The 20,823-nt window shown below is 46.2% G+C and overlaps 1 protein-coding gene across 1 annotated transcript; it reads left to right on the top strand.

Annotated features, from left to right (window-relative positions):
• The first annotated feature begins 913 nt into the window (after nucleotides 1-913).
• Nucleotides 914-19,126, top strand: Sft2d2 (SFT2 domain containing 2). The gene is made up of 8 exons (XM_004865219.3): nucleotides 914-1,069; nucleotides 5,087-5,173; nucleotides 5,559-5,644; nucleotides 8,015-8,096; nucleotides 10,537-10,572; nucleotides 10,657-10,715; nucleotides 12,623-12,652; nucleotides 15,126-19,126. The coding sequence occupies exons 1-8, from the start codon at nucleotides 1,007-1,009 to the stop codon at nucleotides 15,163-15,165; spliced, it is 483 nt and encodes a 160-aa protein (XP_004865276.1). The 5' UTR covers nucleotides 914-1,006; the 3' UTR covers nucleotides 15,166-19,126.
• The last annotated feature ends 1,697 nt before the right edge of the window (nucleotides 19,127-20,823 follow it).

Consider the following 20,823-nt stretch of genomic DNA (forward strand, 5'->3'; position numbering starts at 1 on the left):
AATTGTGTTGTATACCTATAATGTACCAATAAAAGAATTTAATACAAAAACAAAACAAAACAAAAAAAACAAAAACAAACAAACAAAAATACTATCCTTGTAAGAGAGTTAAACATTATTTTCCTTATTTCACAATCAAGGGCTTAATTCTGAAAAGGTCAAATGATTTATTACAAGTTATTAAGCCACTCAGTGATGAAAAAACACTCTAGGGGTTTCTTATTACAGAAAGATTCCCTCAAAGTTAAATTTATGCAAAGGGTGGAGGGGGTGAAGGGATGGCAGGGGAAGGGGAAAAAAAATAAGAACCAAGATACTCATGTAATGGTACAAGATCCCAATGATGAATGTAACTGAATTTTGTACCTAAAATGTACCAATAAACTTAATGGAAAAAAAAAAAAAGTAGAATTTCCACTTCAACATGACGACAACCATAGCAAACCGTTCAATAAACACAAAGCCATCCAAGACTCCTTTCCTTTTGGCCAAGTTCAAATGATCTTTGATTTTTGCCCAAAACATACTTCTTGATGCATTTCCAGTGGGAATTATAGTGGTGTTGCTTTATTTTATTTTACATATTCACAAAGTTGTTACAGATTTAATTTCTTGCAGTTACCCTCAAATGATTTTTTAAGTCTTTTCCCGTGTAGTACACTCACAAAGTGGATTAACCACAACTTTTGTGCACAACTCTGCACAAAACTTCACCTTTCTAGTTTCTCCAGAACCTCGGACGACGTAGTACTCATCACACATGGAGCGGATTTATGACTGGCCTGGAAGGGAGGGCACTTCCGGCTTGGAGCACGCGCAGGAGCAGTAGGGGTGTTTGGGAACGCCCTCCCGGGTGGACCTGAGCCCGACTCTTCGGGCAGTTCCGGAAGGTGGGCGGGGCGCGCCGGGTTGGGCGGGGCGCGCCGGGTTGGGCGGGGCAACCGGAAGCGCGGTCCCCTGAGCGCAACAGGCTGCGCGAAGGGCCGCGGCCGGAGCCGGGCTCGGGATGGACAAGCTGAAGAAGGTGCTGAGCGGGCAGGACACCGAGGACCGGAGCGGCCTGTCCGAGGTGAGAGCCTTGCGGACGCGGGGCAAAGCGGGGACCCCAGACCTTCTCGGGAAGAAGCTCTGCCGCTTCCTTCCTCTGCCCGGGGGCGTCACGAGGACCCCGTCACTCCTGGGGCTCCTGTGCTGTCCCGCGCTCTTCCGCACTCCGTCCCTGGCGATACCCCGGGACGCCCCGCGATCCCAGCCCCGACCTTCTGCAGCTGGCCCCCTCGTCGTCGTGTCAGACTCCACGGCCCAGCTGTGAGCTCGCCGAGCCTCCCTCGTTCACCTGGGTCAGTACCCGGACTCTGCAGGCGCGCGCGTCTCCGGGCACTCCCTGCTGATTTATCAGGAAGGACTGCCCGAACCGCACAGAATGATCTGCTTCCATTCTGGGTGCTGTCACCGTTTGCTTTTGGTTTTCCCTCCTGGAAGACACAATCACGTTTTACTTTGCGGCGTGCTAGTTTTTCCATCTGTAAAATGAAGGTGTCGAGCAAGATGGAAACCTGTCTGGAAACAGGAAACCTTTTCAACTGGAAACCTGTCTCCCCTCTCTCTTGAATTCAGTGTTTCTCCTGATTTTCTCAGCCTGTTGCTCTCACCCACTTTTGTGACTGATTTTATTCTGAGGGTTGTTTTGTTTAATTCTGGTTCCTCCACTGCTTCTGAAATCTCAACTTGCTTAACGAATCTTCACCTTAACACTATAGGAATCAAGTGTTAGAGAATTGAGGCCCAACTTTAAAATATATATATATTTCACAACAGCTTGGTGGGTTCTTTTTAAATTACTGCCTTTATTCATTGGTCAGGGCTCAGAGGTAGTTCCTGGGGTTCTTTTTGATTGGTTTCTGGCCTCTCTGAACCCTCTTGTTGAACTTCAGAGGGGCTGACCGGTTTGACACACCAGTTGACCCTCCTTGTTGTGCCCCATAGACTGCCAGCAAGGTGTTGGGAGCATTCCGGGCTGAGAGAGAAACACTCTACGTTCTGAAGACTCTTGGGGGTCGAGTGTTGGCATTGGGATGATGCAGGCATTGCATATTTAGAAAATCATCCAGTGAGTGCTGTATTACAATTTGAAAACAGAATGCTGTTTTTTTTTTTTTTTTAACCCCAAATGGTGAATACCCATGTTAGATACAACAAAGGGCTTAACTATTGTAAACGCAGGCAGATGTTACATCTATTTGTAAAAGATTAGGCGCTTTTCTCATGTTCTAAAATTCTGCTGTCAGTTTCCTCTTTTCACGTGAGAGTCTTGTGTGTGTCTCACTGGGTGATCCTTCCGGAGTCGAACTCCTGGAAGCAGTTTGCAGCTGACAGGCTTAATTTTCTGGGCTGTTTTGGCTTAGTTTTCACTTACTAGGTTGGGGTTTCCTTTAGAATATTGCGATTAATGTGATCATCTCACATTTTCCATGGTTTTGAGGTTAGCAACGCTGGAGGATTCTGTGGTGGTATTTATTTGTATGGTAAGGTAAGCTAGGGGAAGGGGCCTTAAAAATCTTTTCACATTCAATTATATAACAACCCCCCCCCCGGAGGTTTTTAAAAATTCTTATTATTTTGATGCAAACCATAGAAGTTTGAGTAGTTCAGACCCAGCTCTCCGAGAGGATATAAAGTTTGCGTGGCTGTGACTAATCATAAACAGCCTTGTGAGGAGTTTTCTAATTGGTACTTCATAGACGCACTTCAAGTCCTAGTTTCGCACTTGTTCTTGAAAGGATGTTTTGTGTTTCCTGTGAAGGATTCTTAGGGCAAGACAGGTTTGAACAGTATCTGACCTTAAATCACAGGAATAGAACAGAATTCCTTTTTTCACCTTGTTGTGATTACCAGTCCGGTCTCCAGAACAATTCATAGCTTTACATCTTGGCAAGAACCCTTCTTCCCTCCGAGTCTTGTCAGCAAAGGGATCTTTGTGCCTGGCTGCCGGTCGGACAGCTTGTGAACACATGGCCTGCACCTTGGATCCAGGTACTGTTAGCTCCTCTAATCCTCCCCCCTCAAAACCAAAACCGAAACAAACCAACCAGCCAACCCGCGGGCACTAGTGCAGCTTCTAGCAACTGCGATGTTTTACATCAGTTGAACTAATTTTCAAAAAGAAGTGTTTTGCTTTCACTGAGTCCATTTAAAAGTGGAACAGTGGCTTCCTGCCTTTGACCAAGTGTTCAGGTGAAAGAACTTGGAACCACATCCAGCTGAAAAACACAATGGTGAAATTACCTCCCTCCCCATATTAGCAAACAAAGGGTAACATTTGGATGGATTCATCTGGACAGGCTCATGGAACCAAAGTGTCACTTTCCTTTCTGAAAGTAGAAACTGGAAATACGTTTTTGGTAGAACTGCTCCTTCTTGCTGGTGATTTGATTTTTTACAAGGGCTGGAATCTCACTGTCCCATCGAGATTATTTAGCACTCTGAATGCCAAGGCCAGTTCAAATGTGATATTTAACCATAGCCTGTTAAAAAAAATTTTGAAAAAGGTTGGTCTCTTTGAGTATGGCAAGCAGAGCTCAGGTACCAAATCCAATCTAAGTCTGCTGCTACTTTTTTCTTCCTGCACACAGCTCCATTTTTGTTTCCACCCTGGCAAGGTAAGTTCTTTGTTGGTTTTTGCTCCAGTGGGAAGAGAGGTTTTTCATTTTATCCTGACCTTGGAGGGCGGTGCTGTGGTTGATGAGAAGTGACTCCGTTGGGGCCCAGGACGGACTGGTAACAGAGCGTCAGGTGTCTCATTCTGGAGCCAGAGAGATTTGAAGAAACACTGTTCAAGGCGGAGAGTCCTCAGTGTGGAAGCCAAGCTCCTAGCTCTGTGCCATCCCCGACTGTGCCATCCCAGACTGTGCTATCCCCGACTGTGCTCTGTGCAGGGTCATCTGCTGCCACAAACTCCTGCTGGTGCTGTGTGTGTGCAGGATTGAGTGTCAGGAACCCGTTTCAATTCTTGTGGCTAGATGGGAGTGGGAAGAGAAGCCTTTTGATGACCCACATACCTTTCTTCTGAGTGGGGCAAAGCCATTCCACAGCAGTACCTGCCACACCTGGGGGAGCCTCTGGCCCTTCTCTTGCAGCTTCCGGTTTCACAGGTTGGAAACAGGTCCCTGAGCGTCCCTTGCATTCTCTACCCCCACCACCTTCCTCCATCAGCAGGGTGGGATGTGGCCGGCAGCTTCGAGCCCTTTGTGGGGTGGAGACTGTGCCAGCCCCCTGGGGAGCCCTGGATGAATACGCTTGGACCTGGCTTGGGCTTGGCTGCCCACTGCAGCTGCTTAGATCCAGGTGGGAGCAGCAGTGCCCTCTTGTGTCATGGGGACGCCTAGGAAAGTGGAGGCTTGGTTGTCATCTTTAACGTGAGAAAAGAACCATTGGCAGCTGCTCCCAGGCTTTCCTGGAAATCTTGGTTTCTTCTGAACTTTGCTCTGGGGAGGGGTTCAGTAGGGATTCAGAGGCAGAGTCAGGATGAACGGAGCAGTATGGAGGCTCTGTCTCACACTTGGGTGATTTGCCTGTGCCAGGACCTGTACAGAGGGTGAATGGCATGGAGGCCCCTGGTAAGGATGCCAGGCTTTGCCTTGAGCTCCCACAGATGCTGTAGGAGCAGCACCTGCTGCAGCTGGGCTGCTGGACCTAGGAGAGGATGATGGTGCCCCCTAGGTGCACCCTGTGTCCTGTGGCCCTGCCCGGTGGATCTCAGGCCTTCCCAATCACGGTTCTCGTCCTGCTGGGCTGTCAGAAGGTGCCCTGGGCCTGCGGGCTGGCCTCCCTGTTTGTGCCCGAAGCAGGGGGCTTCAGCTCTGGAGATGCTTGGCCAGAGGCCTGGGGACCTTGTGTCACCTGCTGGAGAAGACAGGTGGTTACAGTTTTGACAAGAGCTGGATTTGATGAGGCCCTGCCCCTGTCAGTTTGTAGGGTTCTGTTCTCCCTGTCCTCCAGCGCAAATTAACACCACTTCTAAGTTTGATTTTGTGCTTCCTTTGTTTTTGGTAAGTATACATATGTAATCTTTGTTTTGACATTTCAGGTGGTTGAGGCATCATCATTAAGCTGGGGTACCAGGATAAAAGGATTCATCGCATGCTTTGCTATAGGAATCCTCTGCTCACTGTTGGTAAGGTTTCCCTTCCTTCTGCCCCTTTCATCAGTATCCTTTTCTCTTCTGTTCTTCACTAAAATACATGGGTAGGAAGGCTGGGCATGGTGGTAGGTGGTACTCGCCTGTAATCCCAGCACTCTGGGAGGCTGAAGCAGGATTCCTGCTTGCAAGTTCAAGCCCAAGCCGGGGAACTTAGCAATTTAGCAAGACTCTGTCTCAAAATTAAAAATAAAAAAGGGTTGAGGGTGTAGCTCAGGGTGAAGGCCCTGGGTTCAATCCATAGTACTGTGAAAAGACAAAAGAAGAAAGAGAGAGGGATGGGGAGGGTTCCCCTGTGAGTTCCTGTGTGTGGTGTGGTCAGAGGTTGCTCATGTGCAAATGCCCTGTGGTTATCTACCAGGGAACTTTTCTGCTATGGGTGCCCGGTAAGGGACTCTCCCTCTTCGCAGTGTTCTACACCTTGGGTAACATCGCATCAATTGGGAGGTAAGCACTTTTTTACCCAATCTTTGCCAGTCGGTAGATGGAAAAATAGATGTGGATTATGTCTGAGGGAAGTGAGGGAGGATGCTCCGGCGATTGTAAGGATTTAGAGAAGTGGTAGTTGGAATGCATGACAGTGGTGCATATTATTTCAAAATATTTTATGTCTTAGTTTGTCTTTAAAGTGCCCAGGGAAAAAGTGGGGAAACACGTCATCGCTGAGACCTTTCATGGGGAGAGCTGAGGCAGGAGCATCTGGGTGGATTCTCCCTGTTGCTATGGTCTCGCTGCCATCAGAGCCAAGTGGCTGGTTCTAAAAGCGCTTGCCTGGTCATAACTTAGCATCTGACCAGCCCAGCCCAGAGTGTCGGCTCACGCAGCTGGGTGCTTTCTGGAGGCGGCAGCTGTTGTGTACACTGGGGATGCACAGAGCCCAGGTCCAGCTCATTCGCTCTGAGGCTTGAGCCCCACCTGTCCCCTCATCTCCAGTCCCACCTCTCTGGCAGGGCATCTGGCCTGGCCTCTGTCTGAGCGGCCCACAGGAACCTCAACTTGGTCATTTTGTGTACAGAAGTCTGGGGCTCCAGGCTGCCCTACTCCCCATGACGTTTCCTCAAGGCCGGGCATTGACCTCACTTACCTAGCTCCGTGTCCTTTCTCTTTGTCCCATGGCCATTTGTCCCTCACTTACTGGCTTTGATGTTCACTGGGGATGCCTTGATTATGCTCTAGGCTCTGAAGCTACAGAGATAAACAGGGCTCATTCCCTACCCCAGGGAGCTTACTGGCCATCCAGGTGGCAGACAGCTGTATAAACTGGTGCCAATCAGGAGAGGGTGAGGGGATGCCAGGGAGGGCCAGCTGGGCCCACTGAGTGGAGTCAGGCAGGGCCTCCTAGAGAAGGTGGTGTCTGAGCGCTCTTAGCTTTGGCCCTGCTCTCTCTCCCTTGAGCCCTGCAGCGTCCCTCTGCTGGGTTTCTGTGCCTCCTTCATTCTCACATCGAGGCCATACCTGCTGGGCCGTGGAGCTACTCAGTTACAGCCCCTGGGCTGGCTGGATGCTTGCTCGTTTGTCAAGACCAGGCTCAAAAGCCACCTCTTCTGGGAAGCTTTTCCTGATTACGTCCTCCTGGCTGGAAAAAGTCAAACAGATGGTTGAGTGCATGACTGGTCACCTTCTTGAAGTTAATTTATTAATGCCAAGACACCAAGGTGCTGGCCCTGAGAGACGTCTAATGTTGCTTCTCATGGTTTCCCAAATACTAACTTCTGGGCGGTTTGCTATAGGCAGACATCATAGTTTGAATGTACAGTCTAGAGTGAGCATAATTACATGGTATGTGGTATAGTCCACAGGAGCGCTGCAGCGAATCCTAAGGAAACACATTCTCACTGCACTGTGTAGGAAGTCATAAAGGGAGAAAGTGGTTATTTCCCAGGAGTAACTAGGGGTTTGTGGTCTTACCTGTAATCTGTACCATTTGTTTTGTATGTATGCGGCATTTAATTTTTTATTTTAATTTTTAAAATTTGTATTAGTTTATGTTTGCAGTGAATGTTTAAATTAAAAAAATTATTGCAGTAAAAGACATTGCCATTAATCCCCCTCAAATACTCCCCTTTCCTTCAAACACACTTATCCCATCATTCTTGCCACTTTCTGGAGCCGTTCTGGAAGTCCTCTTTCATGAGGGTAGGGTCTTTAGTTGTGCTGTCATGGCTGGATATTCTGAATTGATTCAAAAGATTTATGCCATTTTCTATCAAGTAAAAATATTACAGTGTGTCCTTATCTACCTAATTCACCAGATCTGGCACTATGTGACTTCTGGCTCTTCCCCAAAGTCAAAATGACTGTGAACAGTTAAAGACACTCCTGAAAGAAGCCTTCCAGAACTGCTTTAGAAAGTGACAAGAATAATAGGATAAGTGTTTTCGAAGTGAGGGGGATTCATGGTGATGTGTCATTTAATAGAATAAATTTTTTTTTTTGTACTGAGGATCGAACTCGGGTCCTTGTGCTTGCGCAGCAGGCAGCGAAACCACTGAGCTAAATCCCCTGCCTTAATAGAATAAATTTTAAAAAATCTAAACATTCGCTGTATCTTTTGATCACACCCCCTAAGCACACTCATCGTTCCTGCCCATGGGGCACTGTTGGAGTTGATGAGAGTAAAGCAGAGAGGTTTGTAAGCATGGTGTTGGCCCGGAGTGCGTGCTGCTCAGACGTTCGCTGCCATTCCTGCTCTTCCTGCTGCTGGAGCTTGTGTGTGTGTGTGTGTGTGGGTGTGTGTGTGGGTGTGTGTGTGGGTGTGAGTGATGTGCCCAGAGGGGCTGCTCTGCTCTGAGCAGTGTCTGTGTCTTTGCCTCTTAGCACTATCTTCCTCATGGGCCCCATGAAGCAGCTGAAGCGCATGTTTGAGCCCACGCGTCTGATTGCAACGATCCTGGTGCTGGTGAGTTCGGCTTTTCATCTGTGCTTCTTACATGGCAGTTTTTATTTCTGCTGCATGGAATGTTTTCCCTCTTAAACCTAAGGACCTCCTTTTTACCCCTTCTGTCATCTTATTACCCAATTGGTGAAGCCCCATGGCAAGAGGGAGCATTTTGGGGCTGGGGATTTAACTCAGTGGTTTCGCCACCTGCTATGCAAGCTCAAGGACCCAAGTTCGATCCCTGGTACCAAAAAAAAAAAATCAATCATCAGTGAGTCATAAGGAGGGAGCATTTTCTTCACCTAATACTCAGCCCTGCCTGCCACTGCCTTCGTCTCCTTGGTGTCAAGGCACTGCCAGGTCCATAAAGCACTCACAGAGGCCATTACTGACCACACTTGCCAATCCATATGGTAGTAAGAGCTTGGACACCTTCCCACCTGAGCCACATACAGGCAGAGCTTTGAGGGAATAACTTTTTTTTTTTCTTTTTTGTTACCGGGGATCGAACTTGGGTCCTTGCGCTTTTGAGGCAGGTGGCGGAACCACTGAGCTAAATCCCCGGCCCTTTGAGGGAATAACCCAGAAACCCTTGGTTTCATTCTGCAGAGTGACGTCCAGTCATCCAGGATAGGCTTTTTTCCCTCATCATTGTATGACTTTGGGATCTAGATCTTGTTTTCATCAGTCTTGCTGCAGTGAAGGCTCCACCCTGTACCGTGCTCCAATAGCTGTGCCTTTGGTGTGGCCGTATCTTCCTGTCCCATCAGCCCAGAATGCCCCTCCCATTTTTGGAGAAATCTTCCATGTGGCTGTCAAAATAATTTCAGACTCTATTCCCTGGACTCTTGGTATAGTTATCAGCATTGGGACATTTGGACAACATACCTTGAGTTCATTGTGTACAACTCACTTGTTCAAGTAGGTACATTCTCCAGAGCCATGACCACGTGTGCTGTTGATTTCGTGTCAACAAGGACATATCCTGGACGTGTTGGTTGAATGGTTTCTGTCATTGATGGGTAGAGATGGAAGGCACAGCTGGTGGCTCAAGCTCCAGCTGTTCTTGGCTTAGACAGGTGTCTTGCAGAAAGAGCTTTCTAGGAAGGACTTAGAGGAAGGGTCAGGTGACATGTAAACAAGTAACATCTCATGTTGACCTTTGTCCTCATATATCAGAGCCCATGAGGCCTAAAGAGAAAAAACACATTAGAGGCTTGTGTAATTTCAAAGTGTATGGGGGGGGAGGGATGGGAGTCAGTTCCTCATAGTGGGCAAAGACAAAGACTGTCCGAGCTAGCCAGCATTTATTGGGTACACACAGTAATTGGAAGGAGCATTGGGTGACTTAGCAGGCGGTGATCCTATGTGGATGCAAATCTCAAGCTGATGAGGGCAGAAAGGAGAGCATTCCCAGGACAGTAGGTGGCATGAGTTGAGCTGATAAGGAACTCAGCTTTGCCCAGGGGAAACCTTTCTCTTTTATATTACTGCTGGGTTCTCAAGGAACCAAGATGTCTTCAGCTGGTGTCACCTTGCCTTTGAGCAGCCACAGCTTCATAGTCCATTGAGGCCTTAGCTGTGACCGAGGGTAAAACGTAGTTGTGTTTCCCCATGCCATAGCCGGGCCCTGGGAAAGGCAACATGGGGCCTTAGACAGCTGTGTTAGTTACTTTTCTCTTGTTGCTGAGACAAAATACCAGACACCCAAAGTTAGAGGGGAAAGGGTTTATTTGTCTTACAGTTTGTAGAGGTTTCAGTCCGTAATGAGCCGACTCCCAGGCAGGGATGGCAAACAGGCATCACAGAGGAGAAACAATGTGGGACACACAAGGCAGCAAAGGCAAGAAGAGAGTTAACAGCGTCTCCCTGCCCCTTTATTGTATTCAGACTACTTACTGCGGGCAGCACTCACACCCTTAATCCTAGTGCTCTTGAGCCTAGCATGGCACCATGAATCAATTCCAGCTTCACATACTCTAGATCAATCCTATGACCGCATAAGGGCTTTGGGGGGACATCTAGACCCAAACCAAAACAACAGCTATAGTCATACTTTAATCATGAAATGATTTTTCCCCATATTTATGTAGAAATGCTTCAGACACTCGCATGCGCTTTCACACCAGAGTCCAGTGGTTGGCAAGAGTTAAAATACAGAGACTTGTGTTAAGCTTCCTTTATGTCTGAATGAAAACGGGATGGATGAGGAAAGGTGATTTTATTATCTCTCCTTGCCCTGCACGGTTAGCTAGTTTGGCTAGTTTGATATCTGGAGGATTTTAACTCTGTTGCCAATCGTGGACGCTCGGATGGGTTAAATGCTATGAAATGCTTGGTCTATGACCTGAATACCCCGTCTCGTGAGTGTGCTTTTTGCCAAGAGTGCTACATCTGTACAGGGTTTTTATTCAATATTGTCATCGTCATGTATTAATTAATGCTTCATCTCTCCCTCTAGTTGTGCTTTGCACTCACCTTGTGTTCTGCCTTTTGGGTAAGTATGTATTTTCATTTCCCATCACCTCTTTGGTTCATGCCCCTTGTCACATGCTTTTCTATAACTGTATCTTTCTTTCAGTGGAAAAAAAAGGCACTTGCCCTCATCTTCTGCATTTTACAGTCCTTGGCCTTGACGTGGTAGGTAACCTTTTCAGCTGTCTTCCCCCACGTAGACCTCTGACTAACGCAGCCGAAGGGACTAGAAACCCGAGTGCCATGGGAGGGGGAGGATTAGCAAAATGCAGAAGCTTTTCAGGTTAAGAGTTCTCAGCCATGCCAGGGAAGTCCGGCTCCAGAGCAGAGGCCGCTCACCAACAGGGGCCATTCATTGTCTTGAGCCGTCACAGGAGGCTGTGACGGGCATTTTTGCTGAGCTCACCAGTGATTTTGAGATGTACAGATGTTATTCAGCCGCTCGTGTACCATAAGTGCTGGGGCTGCAGGAGTGTTCTGAGGGCTGGTACAAAGAGGCTGTGCGTCAAATAGACATTAACCAAACAAGGAGAATAGTAAGAAATAATGAGTGTCATCTTGTGAGGGAGTGAATCATGAAACAGAAAGACAAGGGGGGCTGTCAGGAGGAGAGGCGAAGCCGAGGCTGAGACGTGGGAAGCCGGGTGGCTGTGGGCTGTGGGACCAGCGTATGCCCTGGGCCGTAGGCTTTGGGAACTCAGGTGAAGCTAGGAGATTGTAACTCAAGGGCCAAGCCTGGTAAAAGGGCTGCAGGAGACGTGGGTTTTCAAAACCTTGAGTGGAGCTTTAGGTTCAGAGCTGCTTCAGATTGGCGCAGTGTCAAAGGGAAAGGGAAGAAGTGTGTGTGGAGTCTGTAGGCCTGAGACATTTCTGTGATACTTTCACAGTGTGAGAGATGTTTCTGCCAGAACAGTCTCAGGATAGCTGTGACTGTGATCTGTTTCGGGAAAAAAATATTTGTTACAATGTGAAGAAAAGAGAGGACTGGAAGAATCAAAGCTCCCCAGGATCAGGGAGCTCCAGTTTGGTATTAGTCGATCTTGAGCTTGTTAGCTTAACTCCCATCTTCCCTTTCGTAATTCTGGACTTTGAATAGATGCTTCAAACTGCCTCTTGGAGTTTACCTTGTTTACACATAAATGAGCTTCTGTGCATGGTAAGGGTGAGATACAGAGAAAGGGGTGCCCTGAGTTCAGGATGACGCACACATAGTGGTAGAAGGTGCTGAAAGGCCTGCTTTGATGGCTGCATTCATAGTTTGGTTTGCTTCAGGGTGCAGAAATTGGTGCCCACCTGCACTTGGCCCTTTTTGCTTATAGAGTGATTGTGCAGAAGTTTTGAAGGCTCAGCATCTGTAGGGGCACAATGAAAGATACTTCCCTTCAACTCCATCATATTCTGACTCTTTGCTCTTTAAGGCTTGATCTCCTTGCATCTTGTCTGACACAGAGCCTACCTGCTTAGTGGTGAAGCAGCTCCCTCCGTAGTCCCCTTCAGGCAGTGTGGATTTGCCAAGGCACCTCGGGGCTTGGGTTCTTCCAGAATTGTAGCTCAGTTACATTTTAATTCATAGAGTAGTTAGAAGTGTTCCATTGATTTATTTTAAAATTAAAAGGAACAGCAGAAATTTATCCTAACTGGTTTGAAGTTACCTTCTGGTGAGGGTTTATAAAATGATAGGACAGCTGTTCTGGATTTTATTTATAGATCTTTCAGAATGGGGCTCCTGTGCCACCTGGATGTCTGTACTCTGCCTATTTTGAGTGGTCAGTGCTGGTGACAGCAGTCTTTTCCCCTAGGGAGGCCGAGGTTGGGCAGGCTGCCTCTCCATTGGCCTTTTCCCCCCTTCTGTGGCCGCCTGGGATGCAGTGTGTTAGCATAAGCATGTGTATGCATGCGCGCGCGTGCGTGGGTGTGTGTGTGTGAGCACGCGCATGCATGTGCGCACCCCACCCAGGCGAGAAGGGCAGATCTGAAGGAATCACTGAAGGCCTTCAGAGCTCAGAAGCCCATTCTGCTGGGTGACCTTCCACGCCTTTCATTCAGTTGATCTCCTTTGCTTTTCTTTGTAGGTATAGCCTCTCCTTCATTCCATTTGCAAGGTAAGACTGTATTTGGAAATATAATTTCTGTCATTTGTGGGTGACAGTATGTTTACACAGGTCCTTTTAGTTTAGAGAGTTAGTTTCAGAGGGTATATCTTATTTATTAAAATGCCTTGAACCAAATAGCCAAAGGTTACATATCTGTTTTATAGATTTGTAAGCTAAGGGTCACCCCTTCACTCACCCTAATTATATAACTCACTGTGGGTGTTGACTAGGCTACCGGTTCCTGGTTTGGGGAACATTCTACCCTATTATCAAGTGAATAAATATATACGTGTACCTTAGCACTCTTTTAACCTGTGGCTTTGGGTGGGTTTCTTCTTCTTTTTTTTTTTTAAAGGTGAGCATCAGTTTAATGTCACTGAGCAAGAGATGGAGGGATCTCAACTCTACTTGCTCCTTTGCCATAGCCCACTCCGGGAAAGTTGCAGATGAGTTTAGAGTGGGAGAGTAAGGAGGACCAGGGCTCTGGAGCGCGGGGCTTCCTCATTCGCAGTGTGGCCCTGGCCAGCTTTCCTGACTACTCAGACCTCAGAGGAGGCATTGATAACTGGAGTGGGTTGGAGTACATTATCCCTACAGGCCCCTTCCTGCTCAGAGTCTGATGCTTCAAGGCTTTTTAAATAGCACCTTTCACGAACAGCCTCTCAGAATTGGCCAATGATTTTTCCCTCATTTTGATGCAGCCATTTAATTTCCATTCTTCTCTGTCATGACCTTTGAACTAAAAAGAAGCTTTTCCTTAATTTTCTTTTGGTACCAGGGATCGAACTCGGGTCTTTGCACCTGGGCAGCAGGTGGTGGAACCACTGAGCTAAATCCCTGGGCCAGCTTTTCCTTAACTGAGGAAAGATCTTGCATGAGCTGGGAAGAGGGAAGAGCAGTCTTACGTTTTCCAAGTCTGTAGCTGACTGATTTGGAGGTGCCGGGGGCTGACTGATTAGATGAGAAGCTGACAGGCTGTCGCATTAAAGGCAGATGGTGGTTTGTGCATAGAGCCTGGAGCACAGCACCTATAAAACATTCCATGCCGGTTTCAGGGCAAGGTTAGTGGCTTGTTTGAGAAGAACGTGGGCAGGGTGTCCTAGGGAGCTGGTGTCTATGTGAAGTAAGCCAGAACCCATCCTATCTGACACCTGATGAGATACATGCCAACCTGCCAGCATTTTGAATATACCTTGGTACCTGAACCAGCTACATAATTTACAGAGATCAGGGAAAAATAAAATTGTGGGTTGCTTTAAAAAAATATTTAGAATTTTGAGATGAAAGTATAAAGTATGGACCCTTCTGAGTGCACAGCCCTTCACAGTAGCATGGGTCTGTCCCGCGGAGCTGGGCTTGCTGCATGTCTCTCCAGGGCTTCTGGCTTGATCTGGATTGGCATGTGTAAACCTAGTGTGTAAGAATAGGTAGAACAATGCAGTTCTTTCTCAAGTAATGAGTTTCATGGGATGAGCAGATGAAAATTTCTTACTGTGAGGAGGGAATCACGAAGCTAGATCTTACTCCTCTTCCATCTGTAGCTTCTAGTGTAGCTTTTCCCACGGCTCTGTGATCAAGTAAGTTTGGGAAATAGGGTAAGCAAGATTAGATAGGATCCTGTTGCCTGCCTCTCCAGATCCTTTAATGGGTTACATGAGCTGCCATGGAGGGGCTGGGTTATTTGGCCCTAAAACCCCTTTTGTGCTGCCTATCTCCCGGGACTCCAGTGCAGTGCATCACTCAAGAAACGCCACTTTAGAGTCAAGCACTGCTCAGTCGAGTGTAGTCACTCAGTTCTCCCTGCCTCACCATAAGTGCAGAGCCGGGCTGAGTCCCCAGTGCCATGCTACACAGCGGTGTGGTTGTGGAGGCGAGAGGCTTGCTTGGAGAGACAGTAATTCGTGGAGGACACACTCTGTCCTCGCGCTCTGCCCTGAATCCCACAGAGCAAATAGAGCCTATTCATCATTGCTCAGTACCTGTGCTGAGTAACTCCTGAGAGATGTCCTTTTAAAAGCTGCCCACTAGGAATGAAGAGGGCCCCAGTGACAGTGACTTAACTCTTTCAGTGCATTCAGTGATTGTGGCTGCTGTCAAAGCGCTGCAGTCCTGACTCATTTCTTAGTTTCCAGCAGTTTGTCCTTCCTTCCCATCTTCCTTTGATTATGATAGCTATAGTTTGTTAAATACCAATGCTCTGCAGTCCCCACTGCTGGTCTGCAGGGTGAGGGGAGACCTCTCTCCCGTGACAGGTGAGGAATTAGAAAGTCAGACAGACAAGTAATTTGCCCAGGAGAGTACTAGGCGTAACTGTTGAAGCTGCAGTCAGGTCCAGTAGGTCTGACCCCACTGTCCAGGGGTTTCCTCTCAGGAGTGTGCCGCCCTGGTGCCCAGGAGACTAAGGAAGGTCTTCCCCACTCAGAAGTGGAGCCTTTGGCGTGGGTGAGGATGACCCATTCATTCTTATGTTTTTCCTTCCTAGGGATGCTGTGAAGAAGTGTTTCACTGTGTGTCTTGCATAATTCACTGCCAGTTTTGCAAACCTCTGAAGGCACCATGGCTGGAAGTTGGTGGTCAGCTTTGTAAATATCCTCTCAACCTCTGTCTTACAGACATGTGCCTTGTATTTCACACTAGGGTGTCGCCTGCAGCTAGAACATTTGAGGGTGGCCTTTCAAGCATCAGTAGATTCCCAAACCCCGTGTCTCTTAACACCGTATGAGAGGTGGGTTCTGTGTCTTAATGGAGCAGAATCTTCCTCCCACAACTGTTTTCTCTTGGGTTGTTGTCCCACTGAATTCTCATAAATAAAACTTTGCTAAACAGCAGCAGCCGAGCCTCTGGTGGAAGCAGGCAGCTCCATTAGAGGTCACAGGGGTGCCACAGTGAGGGACACAGAATTTTGGGGTCAACGTGGACTTTGCATATTTGTCCCTCCGCATGGAGGCCACCGCCACTACCCCAATCAGTGGGACACACTTGTACTCCAGTGTCTGAGAACAAATGATTCTGCCCACCCCAGGCTGGGGGGAGCCCGGCCAAGGGGCTCAGGAGAAATAACACCTTCTGGTGATTCGTGTTCTTTCCTGATCTGGACCTAGGGTCTGCTGCAGTTCTGAAACACGCCTGACTGTGGAATGTGTTTCTGGTGTTCAACGCAGAAACTTTTTTTCTTGCTTTGTGCCCCTCCCACCCATATCTTTATTTGTGACCTTACGCTAGGTCAAACGAGATCAAAGTTGCAGAAAACACTGTTCCTTCCTTTTGGACAAGAGCCAAAAGGAGGTGAAAAACCTTGCCGCTTCTTCCTGTACTTTTTCCTTTTCATTATGTATAAATATTTGCTTTCAAACTGATTGTATTTTCCGTTCTTCCCTGGACTAGGGCCAGGGAGAGTGGGTAGGAAGACAGATCCCTGGTGTGAGCCAGCAGGAAGTCGCTGCCCCTGCCCAGTGACCTCTGAACAGTGCTGGCATTCAACGTGGGGCCGAGCAGGGACAGAGGACACTGAGCTGCAGGTGGTCACATCGTGGCCGGATGCCTGGCCCCACACACAGTGCTTTTCTGTCCCCCACCTTCCTTCGCCCCACAAGGCTCTTCCTCTTAGAAGAACCAACCTGGGAAGCCTAGACTTAGGGGGAGCAGGGCTTGTTACCCTGCTGTGCAGTCACGGAAACTGAGGCCCAAGTTGGTCTCCACATCCACCCAAAGCCACGGCTGTGGCCAGGCTGAGCCCAGAGCCCAGGGACCCCAGCTTGGCCTCCACTGTGACTGCTTCTTGGCACGTTTCCGGTCGTGCCCGGGTAACCTCTTGGAACTCTTTTCCTTGTTGCTGTCAGCCTAGCTTGTGCCTTTTCTGGTTCCTGTCTTTACGTCGCTTGTGCCATCTCCTACCTGCTCCTGCCTCCACCTCTTTTTTTGGCAGCTACCTGCTGGGTCTGTAGAGGGTTCATGGTTCCTTGTATACCTTTCTAGCTGCTCCCACAGCTTCCAGCTGCATGGAACCGTGGGTTGACATGCTCCTTGCCCCGGGCTCTTGGCTCTGTGAGCTTTGGGAGGTTGCTGCCCTCCAGATGGGTCCCTGCGGCCCTCTCCCCCTTCTCCATGCCCTGAGCCTGCTTATTGGCTATTAGCCAGATTAAGAACTAACTCATGATTTCCTCTCCTGCCTCACTAGCTGAAAGGCTTCTCCTTTTGCAGAGTGAACTCAGGGGAGCCTTTAGTTCTTCAGCTCCTCTGTATGGCTGCTGCTCAGACCCAGCTCGAGGTGTCTCGTTTCTGGGAAGCATGAAGCATGGCCCCTACTTGAGCATTTTCCTGGTGTGGTTATCTCCGTGCTGCAACATCTGACCTTACCCTTGTATGGTGCCTGAGCATTATCTGCCTGGCTGCTACTTCCCTTCCACCTAATCACTGTGTGCTGAGAGAACAAGAAATAAAACCATGAAATGCATTCCAAATACAGTTATTTTTGATACTGCCATTAGAATAATTAACAAGTAGAAGATACCTTTAAACAGTGTGGAGGGCTGGGGATTCGGCTGAGTGGTGCCACCGCCTGCCTTGCAAGCGCAAGGTCCTGAGTTCGATCCCCCGTACTGCCAAAAAAAAAAAGTAGAGAATTTGGCTGGTTTGGCTTCTGCTTCTTTAACCTAAGTGATGAGAAATAGTGAATTGGGAAGTTGAAGCACAGCTCTGTCTACAGACTTTGTAATCTGTGGGGCAGCGGACACCAGGCCTTTATCTTCTCTTGTTAGAGAACTTCTGTCTAGAATCAATTGCAGAATTATAAAAACTAAAATTCACAGCCTAGCTAAAAATGTCCAGAAAATTAAAAGTAATCAGTGTTTAAAGGTATATTAAGTAATTTGCTAGAATTTTTGGCATACTTTTTAAATATTTCAACATCTAGGATTTTTGGGGTGTATTTAACACACAATAGTTTACCGATAGCATTTTAAAAAAATGAATAGACCTGCAGTGGAAATTAAGTATAGATTATGTCTGTGTAACTCCTGATATAAAAAAAAAAAAACACGAGAAGTCTAAATTGTTTGGAAGTATTTGCTAAAATCAGCAGGTGACCTTAAAGGACCTCCAGACTCATACTTTATGAAGTTCTGGGATCTTGTGTGCTTTCAGTCTGGTGAAGAAGAGTGTGGTGGTTTATTTGATCCCAGGTCGCTTGGGACAGGGTATTTGGATCCAGTTTGGTCGTTCCCACTTCTACTTCAGATGCATGGGTGGCGCCCAGCACCTGATAGTCAAGCTTTGCCGTTGGCTCCTCGGGCTTCTGCTGCTGTATGATGGGTGGGGAGTAGCGGAGCCTTCGCTAGTGCAAGTCAACAAAATAAAATCACATCCTTCCCAGCAGGAGTTGAGAACTGACACTAGACTTAGAAATGTACCAAATTATTTTCTCGCAACTTTTTGTTACTGTTTTTAATGCCGGGGATGGAACCCAGGGCCTTGTGCTTGCTAAGCAAGCTCAACCACTGAGGCACACCCCCAGCTCCTGAAAGTGGTTTTCTATAGACTGGCTGATCTGAAACCAGCGAAAATGAGGCCAGTAGACAGGAGAAACTTTGCTCTTTGAAGTGGAAGTTCATTCCACAGCATTGTGACAAACAGTAGTGATGTATATAGTCACAATGAAGTAATGCCATTGTATTAATAAATAGCCACCAAAAAGCAAAGCAACAGCAAAAGAAATACTGTCTCTGATCTAAATGGGCTGGCTGCTTCGACATAACATCTTCGTGAGGCAACCTTTGAGATCAAAAGGAAATTGGAATCTGGACCAATGTGCCTGTCGAAAGTCCATGCTGCAACAGGAAGTGAGGCTGGGCTAAGGAACTATAGTTTATATTCAATTTTGTGGTCTTTCTGCTATGAAAAATGTTCATTTTGCCCCCCCCCCAATATATTTGCTTGACTTAACAAACTTGAATAAGGAAAGGAAAGGAAAAAAATAACCCTCTGAACTTTGATCTTTTGTAAATTCTAATTGTGAAGTTGGGTGTAAGGACATTCAGAAGCTTATGGTGAGGGCTGGGAATGTAGCTCAGTGGTAGAGCACTTAACTACCATGCCCGAGGCCCAAGGTTCCATCCCCAGCACCAAGAAAATTAAAAGCCTATGGTGAATTTGTACAAATACTGTGCCTATTGAATATGATGAACTTTTTAAAACACTGTTAAAATGAGTCACTTTTTGTAATTGTATAGATACAACTAATTTTGAATGCTACTGATTGCATAATGCAATTTTGTATTACAAAATATATTCTTGAGTACTACTTATCCTTTCTTGTGAATCTATTTCATATAATATTGTTTTCCTTTACTGATTTCAAAGAAAAAGAATGTTACTGGTAACTAAGCTGTCTATTCCCTCCTTCCTGTCACATTATTTTTTGCTTTTTTTCCCTTCTACAATAAATGGTAGTATTACAGTCTTTAATAAATCTAGTGTTGTCTCTTGTTCATGTCTCTTTTTTCCAGGAATCACTAAGCCAAATGGAGGTTGTACAATTAAAAGAAAAGACCATATTTTTAATCTGACTTCCTAGTGTGTAACCCACATTGCAATCATTTAAGATTTTTTTCCCCCTAAATTGATAATGTAATCCTCTTTTTCAAATGAGTTGGGGCTGGAGATGGGTCTAAGGACAAGGTAAGAAATTTTCTTAAGTGTTTATTTTAGAATACTCCTGTATACCTAACTGGTTTTGTTATCTATAAACTAGGTTGTCAAGTTAGTAGGCAGAAAGTTTATAATATTTCCTTATATCTTAATATCTGAGATTTTTACTTATTTGTCTTTTTTCATTGCTAATTATTTGTGCTGAAAGAAAAACAGACTGATAGTAAAATTTACTTGAAGAAAAAAATTGTAGAACTGGGCAGCATTCCAGCCCAAAGATGTACCCCAGGTACCATGGATGTACCTACCATTCCAGCCCAAAAAAGTGACACGTAGAATCACCTTGATTGGCTGTAGTCTTACATTTATATGCCTTATGTGAATATGGTTTAACACTAGGCAGCCTGCGATTGGCTGAAAGTTGCTTGTTTATAATGTTTACACATTAAGCTAGGGTATAATTCACTACATGTGGAGACTACTTTGGGCCAAACTTACTGGTCAAGTACAGAAGCTGATTTAGGCTAATCCAGTTCAACATTGGTAATTTAAGTCATCTCTCTTTTTTGCCTTGGATCAGTGTAGTTAGAAATTTTATCTTTTATTTTATTTTTTTATTCATTTTTTGGTACCAGAGATCAAACTCAGGTCCTTGGCCCTTGCGAGGCGGACTGCGGAACCACTGAGCTAAATCCACGGCCCTATCATGTATTTAACAAAGAAAAATATGTGAATGGTCAAAAAAACCCCTAATTACTATATTGTTGATGTATGAAATTTTTTTTTTTAGTTCTTTTATTGGTACATTTTAGGTATACAGGTCATTTACATTTATCATTGGTTGTTTGTACCTGTACATGATGTATCTTGGTTCCTATTTTTTCCCCATTAGCTGTGTGTCCTTCACCCGCTCTGCCCTTCCTTATTTACATAGATTTCATTTCCATTTTTTTTTCTTTTCTCATAGTTTTTCCTTTCCCTCTTTTCCTTTCCCCTTCCCCTCCCTTCACTCCTTTTTCTTTGGACCTTTTTCTATTTCAAATTATCAGTTATTCATTTTAATCATTTTAACCCTTGTTTACACTTTCAGTTTCTCACACTAGAGAAACTTTGGTATTTACACATGTGTGTCCTATTTATTTCACTTAAGAGTATGGCCTCGATATGCATCCATTTAGCTATAAATGACTCTAGTTTTTCATTCTTTATGGCTGAGTAGTACTCCATTTTATTAAAAAACCACATCTTTATCCAGTTTCCAGTTGATGGGCACTTGGGCTATTTCCAAGCTTTAGCTATTACAAACTGTGCCGCTATAAACATGGATGCACATATATCACTGTGGTATGATTCTTTTAATTCTTTGGGGAAGATACCCAGGAGGGGAATAGCTGGGTCAAATGAGACCTCCAGTCCTAGTTCTTTGAGTTATCTCCATACTGATTTCCACAGTGGTTGCACCAGTCTGCACTACCACCATGAAATTTAAAAGTGAAGGAATTCAACTTTGGAAATGAATTCTTAGTTGGTAAAAT

This window comes from Heterocephalus glaber, unplaced genomic scaffold, assembly GCF_053883595.1.
Source record: "Heterocephalus glaber isolate CG9 unplaced genomic scaffold, H.glaber_assembly_v1.0 deba00000738, whole genome shotgun sequence".
Lineage (NCBI taxonomy): Eukaryota > Metazoa > Chordata > Mammalia > Rodentia > Bathyergidae > Heterocephalus > Heterocephalus glaber.